General features: G+C 37.7%; 1 protein-coding gene across 2 annotated transcripts in view; it reads right to left on the bottom strand.

Moving 5' to 3' along the window:
• PLXDC2 (plexin domain containing 2) overlaps positions 1-12,425 on the bottom strand; it is a 268,152-nt gene that overhangs the window by 217,120 nt on the left and 38,607 nt on the right. Inside the window, exon 1 of one of the 2 annotated variants that reach the window (XM_083826050.1) lies at positions 12,321-12,351. The exons of the other annotated variant lie outside the window; for it this stretch is intronic. Within the exon in view, the coding sequence (XP_083682176.1) occupies positions 12,321-12,336 (16 nt within the window). The 5' untranslated portion in view covers positions 12,337-12,351. Of the gene's footprint in view, positions 1-12,320; positions 12,352-12,425 lie in introns of those variants that run through there. 2 annotated transcript variants of the gene reach the window in all.

Here is a 12,425-nt window from a genome sequence, read left to right as displayed (position 1 = left end):
GTGTGACTTTTTGCTACATAAATGTTCTCTTGTGCATCACAGGACCAGAAGCAATCTGACGTGTATCTAAAAGTAGGATTGAGAAATGCTACTTTTGTACTACTGTTTTACCATTAAAATTCCATTCATGGGAGCAGACATCTTGGTCTATAACTCAAGATGAGCATTAACTTTAAAACAAGAAGTTTAAAAAAGATAATAGGTTGCATAATTTACTCAGTAAGAGCTCTGGCATAGCTTTCCCTGGATTCACATGCATAATTTCTACTAACATCAATTGGAACAAGTATGCACAGAAAGGTAAATGAAAAACAATCATTCTTCATATTCTTCTGTCATGTTAATGCAGATTTCACACAGCAGAGGTGGATTTTCATTTTCACAGTCTGTGCCATGTTAATATCCATATTTTTCTGCCTCTAGGTTTAGCACTTGGCAATGAGCCAGTAGAGAAGCCATGAAGTACAAAGGAAAAAGCAAACCAAAAGCGTGCTCAGAGTGTCTACAATCAGCAGTGCAGACTTTGCCAGATGCAGCAGATGATGTGGTCAATGAAGGTGCAGAAGGTGAAAGAATTAATCTGAGGGAATTAACAGGATGCCTGACACCAGTCTGTTCCCCAAAATCTCTTGTGCCATCTTCATCTGCCTGTGCAGACTCAAGTGCACACGGTGGATTATGCATGTCTCTCTCTCCTGTTAATGAATTTATTGATTGTTTATACTGTGTTCATCTCACTTCTTCCCCATTATTTAATTTGGACAAGAGGTCTCCATTCCAAATATTTTGAATTGGAAATTATAGCTGCTAAAACACTAACCTCCAATGGTATTTCTTATGCGTTATGTTGTTGCTAAAGGTATCCAAAAAATGCCCCTTATTGAGAACCCTCTTCCTGTCTGCAGCATATATATATATATATATACACTATAGGAGTATAGCATGTGTATATATAAACACACAGGCTAGATATACATATACACAGTGCTATGATATCTATGTATAGCATAGCCTGGTGCATTTAGAGGTGTTTCTTTGTTGTTTTTTGTTTGTTTGTTTTCCCATGCTTATAACCTTCTATTGTTCCCCACACACAACACTGTGGTTGCACCTTTTTATGTACTTTCAAGATCTGTGCTTTTTCAACTCAGCCTACTTAGCATAACGAAGATGCGAAGGCATCTTCATAGTCCAGGATGACAACAGTTTTTTCAATATAGATTTCAATAGATCCTGAAATATTTTGTCTTTGAGATTCAGGATAACACTGTTATTTACAAACCACAAGACTTAAAGGTCTGCTTCCTATAGCAAGAGCTGATTTTTGGCTGCTTTGTACTACAGTCTCAGATTCTTCTGCACAGGTATAGAACAAGGAAAGCAGGTATCTTTATGTAAAAAAGTTAGAGGTAATAAAATCAAAATGATGAAACTTAGCTTCTATTCCCAAAGTATACATGTGTTTATGAGCACGTGCATGCAGGGAAAATGAAAGGCTTGCATCCCTTTCACTATTTAGAAAGGTCATTCTTGCTCCCTGTGGTTTCCTTTACTTTCTTTCAACTCCACTATAATTCCTGCCTCTTAAAACTGCTGTGAGCCCCTCAGAAACCTGTGACCATCATTTAGTAGGGTGCAGGTCAAGGAGACCTGGGAGCCTAGGCATACATCTAACTGCAAGCAATACTACTATGTCAGTGTGACATCACAGCTGACCTGATTTGGGCCGTCTCTGAGCTACCCACTCAGGTGGCAACCACCACTCAGTGGAACTCACTGGAGGAGAGGACAGCAAGGTTTATAACCAGTTTAATGATGCACTGCCATCCAAAAGGTTTAATGATTACACATCCAAAGCACCAGGTATAATCCCAAATGCGCAGGGTGCCGATGCAGCTTCCGGTGGGGTTAGGCAAATCCTCTGGGACTCTCCCACACTTCCAACTTGTTCACCCTGTTGCTCTCAGAAGCTCACTTCCAGGAACTCACCCCTCTCATCCATCTCTCTCGAAACTGGGCACAATCTCACCTAAACTGAAAAAGCTGGGAGTCAGGTTCTAGTCAGAAGTACCCTCCAAGAGACAAGTACAACAGAGATCCTCTCTCTCTCAAACCGTCTGCTGCAGGAAATCATTAATCCCTTCTTCCAAGTATCCCAAGAGACAGATGTGGCAGGATGTATAGTTTAAAGACTTATCAAAGGAACTGAGGTTTGTTTTTTTTTTAATTTTTTTCTCTCCAACTATTCAACTATTGGTGAAGTAATTTCAGTGAAAACAAAACAAAACAAAACAAAAAAACACAACAACAACAAAAAAAGAATGTACTGGGAATCCATCTGATTAAATCATTGACACTTTCATTGCTTTCTACAGTATCTAGATGCTATTTTGTACTTTTCATCATGTGCTAAGACCTCAACCTCACTGCCAGGAAGAAATGTACAGGCAAAATAAAATAAAATTTATTCTTTCCTTGCTGTCCCATGTTGGCAAGAACTGACCAATAACTCACTGACAGCATCAAATTCTTCCTTTTGTAACTTTTTTCATACTGCACACGGCAGTGGCAAAACTGTAAACAAAAAATCTAAAGTTATCTTTTGTCTTATCTTCCCCTTTGCAGATTTTTTGGCCTACAAAATAATTAATATTTGCAGCAATGCTTACTAAAACACCTTGTGTTTAGAAGCCCCCTTTCTTCACTAGTTTTAACTCCAAAAGTCAAATTATTTGTTGCCTTGGAAACATGAAATACACGTCCATACCTTTCTTAATTTATAATCTTTTCTTCCTATAATGCTGTAACAAAAGATCTATCAACGCCTGCAATTTATCAGCTAGAATAAACATCACCTTCTAAAATCCAATTATTTATCAGGTGCTGATGTCCAAATTTGAACAAGATGCTGATGAATTTTTCCAAGTCCATCTTTGATCACTGTCACTAAAATGTTTACCATATAGAATAAATAAAACATTTTTTTTCCCCAGCAAAAATAATAAAAAAGATAATTTAGCTTTTCATTATAAAAGCAAAATTTGCTGGCATCTCTTATTTATCCTTTTTATATTCAAAATTATTTTGTCTTGGCAAGAAAACACAGCTGCTGGCTTTTAAAGATAACATGTAGGAGGATATTCCAAAAACACCTCTTTTTACTTATTTACATATGCATTAAAAAGCCATTGTGTGCCCTACAGTGCATTTGGGGGTCTATTAGGAAAAAAAAAAAAGAAAAAAGGTAAAACTGCCTTTATATTACTTCCACATGAATCATATCACACTAACTACATAAATATCCGTGAAAATCATTAGTGTCAGAACAGCCAAAACTCACATGCATCTCATGATATCAAAATTCTTACCATCCAGTTTTAAAACACTCCTACCCACTGAATTACCACAGGGATGGATCTGGCATACAGTATTTATACTAACAGCTGCAATAACTAAAGTTTCAGAAAATTTTTTCATTGTAATTACAATATTGGTATACCAATAACCATTGGTATAACAATGGTATATATTTCTGTAAATAAAACATATGACCAAATAAAGAACTTGAAGAAGATGAAGGCTATGACTGAGATGTACAAACAGAACTAGCAGTCAGGACTCAAGTTCACATGCTTAGAAAAAGACCCAATGTACTTAAGACTTTATTAAGATGGAAAGAGCCTTGATATATGCACCATGTAAAATGCTAGCCTTTCTTCCCTGCACATTATTCATCAAGATTTCCAAAGGTACTTTATGGACTGCAGGTGATTCTGTACCCTGGGCTGGGAAAAGAAGAAGAAAGCAATTTCTCAAGAGTTCCCTGCCATCAATCCTGAAAAATAAGCTTGACCATAAGCTTGAGGCACCACCAGCCTGAGATGAAAAATCCCCACAGGGCATTCCAAGTTATGCTGAAGCAACTGACTTTTCTTATGGAAAATATTACTTCTAAAAACTTTCTAGCTGAAAAACTTTTTTAGTAAGTTAAGAATTATAGAATATGTACAGAGTGAAAAGAAAAAAAAAAGTAGGTACTCATCTTTTCATTTGCTAATGCTTCACCAAACTTAATTAGAATTAACTTTCTCATTAGTTTTCTTATTTTCAGGAAAAATACTTCTCTAAGTGAGATTTTTTTTTCTTTTCTCCACAATAGAAGTTTTCTGATGATCAGTTATGATGATTAATTATGTTGATTTGTGGAAAACCTGACAACACCACAAAAGATAAAACATTGACCTTTCAGAGATTGCTGTTGCACTGTGCTGTGTACTTTTTGGATGCATATTGATGACCTTCTCACCTACTTCAATAGGAAAAGATAATTAAATTCAAGTTGAGCAACTTACTAGCCATTCTTCACAGCTTGGGATTCTCTGTGGCAAACAGCGCCCATAGTTGACATTAACAATATTAATATTGTTATTAATTTTATTATATTAATAAATAATCAGCAGAAGAAACCAAGAATTGAAGGTCTTCTTCCTGTTTGAATCTGCCTTTCTTTCTGGACAAAACCTTCTGCAAACTTCAGAGTATTCAATAAAAGGTTAATGTTAATAATGCAAAACTGATTGTCATGTTGGATGCCTACCCTTTCAGCCAGATAAAACCTTTTTCTACCTTTCTGTGTGGGGCATGGATCTACAGAGGTACCACATTTCAAATAAAACAATCATGTTTTTTTACTTGGATGTTGTGGTGGTTTTACCCATCTGGGCAGCTGAGCTCCACCACAACCACTCTCTCATTCCCCCTCCTCAAAGGGAAAGGGGGAGAAAATATGATGGAAAGGGTGCAGCAGTTAAGGACAGGGAGATCACCCAACAATTATCATCATCGGCAAAGCAGACTCAGCATAGGGAGATTAATACAATTTATTACCTAACAAGCTAGAGCAGTGAGAAACAACAACAACAACAACAACAATTGAAAACACTTTACCCCCATCCATCCTCTTCTACCTCCTCTCCCCAGCAGTGCCAGGGAATGGGGGCTGCAGTCAGGCCCCAACACTTCATCTCCGCTGCTCCTTCACGGTCTCTCTCTAACCCTGCTCCATATGGGTTCCCTCCCACAGGATGCCGTCCTTCCCAAACTGATCCTGAGGGGGCTGCCTACAGGCAGCAGCTCTTCAAGAACTGCTCCCACACGGCTCCGTACCACGGCGTCCATCCCCCAGAAGCAAACTGCTCCAGCATGGGTCTCCCATGACCGGCAGCTCCCCCCAAACCCCCGGCTCATGCGTGGGCTTCTCTCCACGGATTGCAGCTCCGGCCTGGGGCCTGCTCCTGCGGGGGCTCTCCATGGGCCGCAGCCTCCTCCAGGCCACATCCACCTGCTCCACCGGGGGCTCCTCCACGGGCTGCAGCGTGGAGATCTGCTCCGTGTGGGACCCATGGGCTGCAGGGGGACAGCCTGCTCCACCAGGGGCCTCTCCACAGGCTGCGGGGGAACTTGTGCTGCATGCCTGGAGCACCTCCTGACCTTCTTCTGCACTGACCTTGGGGGCTGCAGGGCTGGTTCTCACTCCTCTCTCCTAGCTGCAGTTGCACAGCAATAATTCCCACCCCCTTAAATCTGCTCGCACAGAAGCACAAACAATATCGCTTATTGGCTTGGCTCTGAGCAGCTGTGAGCCCCTTTGGAGCCGGCTGAAACTGGCCCATATTTAACATGGGGCAGCCCCTGGATTCTTGTCACGGAGGCCACCCCTGCAGCCCCCCTGCTACCAAAACCTTGCCACCTAAACCCAATACAGATATACAATTATTTATGTTAGACACCCCAAATAACTCAGAAACTTCTGCTTTTGATTAGATCACATCACAAATCAAATCAACCTTGCCAGGGTATTTTAAGAGAACTCCAAATATCTACAGCTAGGAAATATGATAATAAAAAATTCTTCCTGTCTGTTTGTGGTGGATTACTCAAACTGAGGAAGATTGATGATTTATTCATAAAGAAAAAATGATCATGGCTATCATTTGCTAAATTAATGAAAAATTTCCAAGTCCTTAAGAACAAAAAACTCACACCTCATCTTTTGGAGTATTTGCTTAACTGCTGAGAGTTGCTGTATTTATATTCCCCAGTTTTCTCCATGACAATATTCACTAAAGAAGGTATTCTAGCTAGTAAATATCCCCCTCCCCCCCTTAAATAAATAAATAAATCTTTCCTGCTTGCAATTATCTAGCTCTCTTCCTATCATTTTTACTACTCTCATTGCTAATTATTTTCTCCTAAGGAAAACTGAGGGACACTTCAAGAAGAATCTTTGCCTTTGACTGCCAGTTCCTTTTTCCCTTCCCTCCTATCAGTCCTCACTAACGCCTGCTGCTCCAGCACTCCTTCCAGCAAGAGCATCTCATAGCTCCTAGCTGGCACCTCTGAAAAATGACGTTTACCATCCTTACAATATTTTCTAAGGCCTGTTTAAACCTTTTATATATAATTTACTGTATTTTATTTATTTTATAAGCATATATTTTATAGTTTGTTTATATTCAAAAGTGCTTTTCTTCTTCTTTTAATTAAATAGTTCTGTGAATATTATTGATATATCCAGACCCAACTTACATGAAGTTCAGATCAAATTACACAAAAATCTGAATTACAACCTGTCTCCTACAACCTGTCTCCTACAACCTGCTTTTTAACAACTTTGTAGGAACCTGTTTACATACATAGAAATAAACAGAAAATCTCTTCTTGTTCCTTTGTGATTAGATAGCACCTAAAGCAGCATAGTTTGTTAGTACACAAATCTGTTATGGCAAGAAAACAGATGAACTATTGTTTGCTGACCAATTTACTACAGATCGAATCCTTAATAAGTTAAATGAGACATTCCTGTAACACGTGACACCTCTTGCTTACCAATAGGCTGTGGTGTACTGCCTTGAGGGAATCTAGCTCTGCCTTTACTGTTTCTGTGGGAGAGGTTGAAAATGCCACAGGAGACAGTTGACTATGCTGCTGCTCAAAGCAACACAGAATATCATTATCTACCGTTATCACTGCAGAGCATTTTCTGAGTATGGACAGCTAAGGATATGAATAGCAGACAGTATGAACTGTGTTCTTTCTTGCAAAGCTAGATGGATGTTTTTGTGTGGGTGTATTCATACGCGCGTGTGTGTGAAAGTGTACAGACAAACTTCATCCAGAAGCTTTACATCAAAGTACAACACAATGTCTTAAAGTTTGCCTGTTTATGAGAAAGAATGTTACAATCCTAGATCAGTACAAATAGAATAATACATATTAGGATATAGGTATTCAATAATATTATACTAGCATTTTCCCCAAGGAAGTCAAGATGTTTTAAATGGATAGACTTTCCATTGATCCACTTTTAAAGCATGTATCATAAACAACGTGTCTTGCTTCAATTTATTTTTCTTTTTAATATGTTGGGTTGTGGAAGAAGGAAGAGAGTCTTTGAAGTTATTCAATGTTTTGTCTTATGCAGGCATCAGTTTTTAGGACTTTTTCTTATTTTAATGTTGTTAGATAAAACAACTAATGTAATCCAATTTAAATTAGCTGGATGAGATTTGAAAATTAGTGTTTATTGGCCAGTCAGCAGATTAGCATGTAGGTGTGACAATAGTTTCACTAACTTTTGAATTCATCAGTATTAAGTGCACATTGTTAGCATTTAAACTTTGAGACTCAGAGCTTAAGGACATGAACCAGAACGAAATATTGCTGAGAGATGCAGAGTCTGAACTGCTTTAATGTGTTGCTGTCAGACATCTGACAGCATTGCAGGTAAAGGGTAAAAGTCATACCATTAAATGAACATTATTGCCACTTTCTGAGCATTTAAACACTAAGTTACTTATTTTCCCAAACTTCTTTCAAAAGCATCAAGGATGCCTGAGAACAAGGTTTTTAGAAGTCCAAAAAGAACTAAATAAAAACCTTTGGGAAATTCTCCTGAAAGCTGGGGGGGGGAGGGGGGGGGGGGAGGGGCAGAAAACAAAACATGTAGAGACTATTTTTCTTGTTTTCTGGTGAATGCATTTCAGACCTAAGTGCAGTGTATCATTCTGTTTTACTCTATTCATAAAAGTCAGTGTTACAATTCTATTGGCCAATGGCATATTGTTTAGCCTCTGTAACTTTTTCTCAGCCGTATTAGAATAATAGCTATCCATCAGTATAGGCATGGTCAGTATATACGTACAATGTAATGTTACGACACTAGCTCATTTTCTAAGTAAAATGACCACATGCTTTAATTTGCTTCAGTTGTTAAATACCTTCTCACGAAGAAACAAAGAGAATACTCTGCTGACAATGGGTATATGGCTTTCATTTGCTTTTAAATGAAACATGTAAAATATAAATAAATAAATAAAAGACAGAAAATGCCATAAACTGCCACTCCTAGGAAATCGTGTGTAAGGTGCCTAGCAGTGCATGTCAGGGCTGTGACTTTTGTTATGGGTTGATGAAAGGTGAGCATCAAGGTGTTGGTTCTTCTTGTCTATTATCCTCCCAAGGAACTTCAGGCACGGCAAGTCTCTGATGAGTTTGTACTTGCAGAAAGACTACTTGGTTTATAGTAATTAATGACACACTATTTTTTCCTCGGGGTAATGATCAATGCTCTTTCCCTTCCCACTGAAGGGAAACCTTTGTTGTCAAGGGTCGTTCCAAATTCTTTGTTTCAGCACCCATGTGGCAGTACAGCCGTTGAAGTACAGACACCTCAAAGAGGGAAATGTCAGCTCTGAGGACAGTCTGGAGTGGCTAAAATGCTATCTTGAATGGATCTTGAATGATTTTGTCAGCAAATACTCTCACTTTGTCAAAACGTACTGATGTTCAGGATTTCATTGGCCGTTACCATACTTTAAAACAACCAACAAATAAACATGATTCAGTGAAATAAGATCACCAATAATGTTTTGATTTAGAGAGCTATACAATATTTTCTTATCAAATATTATCAGATAAAGCCCTGTTTGTTAGTGCACATTTTTGAAAGATGAATTTCCTAGTTTTCAAGCCTATAACCTGTAAAACAGATATAACCCACAGCTATCTCTAAAATTGTCTTTATATTGTCAGGCATTCAATATGATTTGTAAAAGCCAAAAAATAAAACCCCAAATGTGGCATGCATTTAGATGATTAACTATGAAATCAAGAACAAGATCTTTTACCCTACCTTGAATGAATGGACAAGTAAAATAATCTTGACAGAATGATACATCCTATTTCTTTATTTCATCAAAAGTGCATGTGAAGAACCTTTTGTGTTTTTTTTTTACAATGTCGTTCATGACAGAGGCATACATAAGCCATAAATACATTGCTATCTAACAGCTGTATATCTCCTCTCATCATCCTGAGCTTTGAAAACTAAATGCAAACATATTGCCTTGTTATCCTTTAAAAGGCATTGATGGGTGCTCTCTCTATTCCTGTTTCATCTGTCAAGCATTAATCACTGTCTTAGTTGCACATGAAACATTTATTGGGCAATTATCATCTAGGTCTATATAAGATCCTTGCCCTTCTTTCATGTATTAGATAAAAATGACATTACTTGTGGAATACAACAGCAATCCATTAAAAATGTGAAATCTGACAAAACAGGTGTTATGTTTCTTGCACCATCAAATTTCTGGATTTAACTAGTGTATGGAGAAGAAATGCCTGATGTCCTTCTCTGACAACTCCCACTATTACATCAGTGAAAACAGAATGTTCTCCTGGCATTGCAATACATGCACAAAACCCAATGCTAGAGTTCCTTAATCTTTTTCAGTTTAGAGGATAAAAAATAATGAAAATGTCGTCTTCTCTTTCTTTCCCCCATCTGATATCACCTTATATCCTTTTGGCAATTAAGAGTGTAAAGTAATAAAGCAATTATGAAAATTAAATTTAATTGCTTTATAAAACTGTAATTGTGCCCTTATAGGCGCCTTATTGTGCCTTATTTTTTTTTTCTCATATGTACAGGGTTGTTATGCTACTTCTATGCTTCTTTAAAATTTGTATATATTCCTGATTTGTTTGGGAGAACAATGGTCACAGTGAGTGAGCAAAACCATGCTAAATAATTAATGAGGAGTCAGTAACACTCAGGCTGTTTAAAATACCTGGCCCAATCTTTCACTCTTTACTACATGAAATGCAATTTCTGGCCAACTCAGCTGTCTATTCACAACAGGCAGAAAGGGAAAAATGTTAGTTGTATGCCAGCCTCCCCAGCCTTGCAGTAACAGGATGTCAGCTGGCAGCTGTTTCCGTAACAATTCCCTCAACTAAGTATTCTTTTGAACTGGGATTTGTGCAGATGTTTATGTCAATACAACTTTAGCACAAACATCTAACACAGGGTGAAGCAAGAGTTTTCAAAATAAATAATTTAAGGTAGCCCTTGGGACAAAGAATGGAAAGCTGAGGAGGGAAAAACAAACAAAAAAATCCCAAACAACTAAACCAACAACTTCCTTTACTTCCTTTAACAATTAAGCTTGCCTTTTTTTTTTTTTTTTTGATCCTCAGAGGCTATTCAGAAACTAAACGTAGCATGGATATGGAGCTACCCATCAGCTAAAGCAATTTTAAATACAGTTTTTCCAGTTAGCCTTTACAAAAGGCAAGCCCCCCGTCCCCCTCCTTTCCTTTCCATGCCAGAAACAGGTAGCAGATTAGAAGCTTTCCACAGGTACAATAACAAACAAACAAACAACAAAAAAAAAAAAAACACAAAACAAGTAGCAACACAGGTTAACTAGGAAGTCTTAGCAGCTGGTACAGGCATCATTTACTTAACCTGAATCTAAACTCTCAATATTCAGAGTACAAATATGAAAAATAACGTTGATTTAATAAAATCCAAAAGAAATGATAGAAAGGTTTTAAATGGAAAAAAAAAAAAAAGATGTTTTGAATACAGTATTATTTTCCTCTACAATCCCACTGCCATGGGCTTTATTTTCTTATCACCCCCCCCCTCCCCCCCATAAGACTGCTTTCAAACAACAAAATTCAAATAGTGTAATGCTTTGCATATAATTAGGTTGGGACTAATCCTAGCAAAATCCTTCACATCTAATGTTGAGATGCATAATTTCCTTCGTAGCATATTCATATCGAAAAAGGGCTAAATTGATTCTTTCTTTTCTTGATCTTTTGTTTTCTCTTATGATGGGTTCGCTATTTGCAAATTAAACTTCCAATAACAAACCAGATGAATGGAGGTTTAAGGAACTATTCTGTCTCTTTTTGAAAAATGATGCCATTTCAGATCTAATGCACTGATTGACCAAGGGAGCTTTCCTACAAGCAACTGTCAGGGCAGAAGACACCAAAAACAAATCCACTAATAGCAGCTTTGAACTAAGCAAGTAGGTTCACAATATGTGAAAGTTTAACCTTACGTAATCCTCCTTCTTGCCTTCAGTCAGACAACCCCCCAAAACAGGAATGCTATGTCAGACCAAACATAAGACAGATTACCAATTTAATAACAAGAAAACTTGTTCATACATAGTAAATCAATACTGAGGGAAGGCAAAATTACAGGTATGAAAATGATTTTTTCATGTATTACATCCACTGTTGTGGACAGAAGTAATAATCATGAGAAACACCAAAGAATGACCATCATTCATCTACTGCACAGAAACAGTAATGAAAGAGTAAAAACTCTTCCCCCACTGAAGGCCAGAACACTAAAAACTATGGGAATAGAGAGAAAATGGCAAGAAAACTGGCAAACAAATCAGTAAATCTAGTAGAAGGTGGAATTAGCTGGAGATTTTTTTTAACGAGTTAAAGTACATTCAATTACTTTAGAATGCAAAGTTTCTGCTTGTACCCAGAACAGAGGACAGGGAGAACAGGCAGTGAGCAATTTCTACTGGGAAGCAGCAGACGTCTCCGAATCCTAAGCACAAGCAGCAACTGGTTTTTGCTTGTTTGTTTTTCTGTGTTTCCAAGATTTTTCACTAACTCAAATTTGTGAAAGCCATGTTCTTGTCTGTGTGCATAAAATACATCTTATCTTTATAGCATTTAATCTGTGAGTAAACATTAAACATTCTAGGAGGAGGGAGATATACAGAGAGGGGAATTTTAGACATCAGCCTTTCACACAGATTTCTTTCATGCATGAAGCAGAGAAAATGTGTGTGTGTCTGTAGCTTGCTTCTATTAGCCACATGAATCTTCTTTTCAAATGTGTTTCTGAGTAGACTGTATGATTTGCTATCCAAATAACATATTTAAATGCAGTACTGGAAGAAAAAACAATGTTTCTGAATCCAGAAGCATCATACCTCTGATACCAATCATATCTCTGGCAAAACTGATATCTGAAAGAATGTTCCCAGGTTGCCAGCTTTCCTGCCTGAAAAAAAATGGAGTAATTTGAGCTGACAAAT

The sequence above is a fragment of the Anser anser genome, assembly GCF_964211835.1.
Source record: "Anser anser genome assembly, chromosome: 2".
Taxonomy (NCBI): Eukaryota; Metazoa; Chordata; class Aves; order Anseriformes; family Anatidae; genus Anser; species Anser anser.
This window is presented reverse-complemented; position numbering and strand designations above follow the sequence as displayed.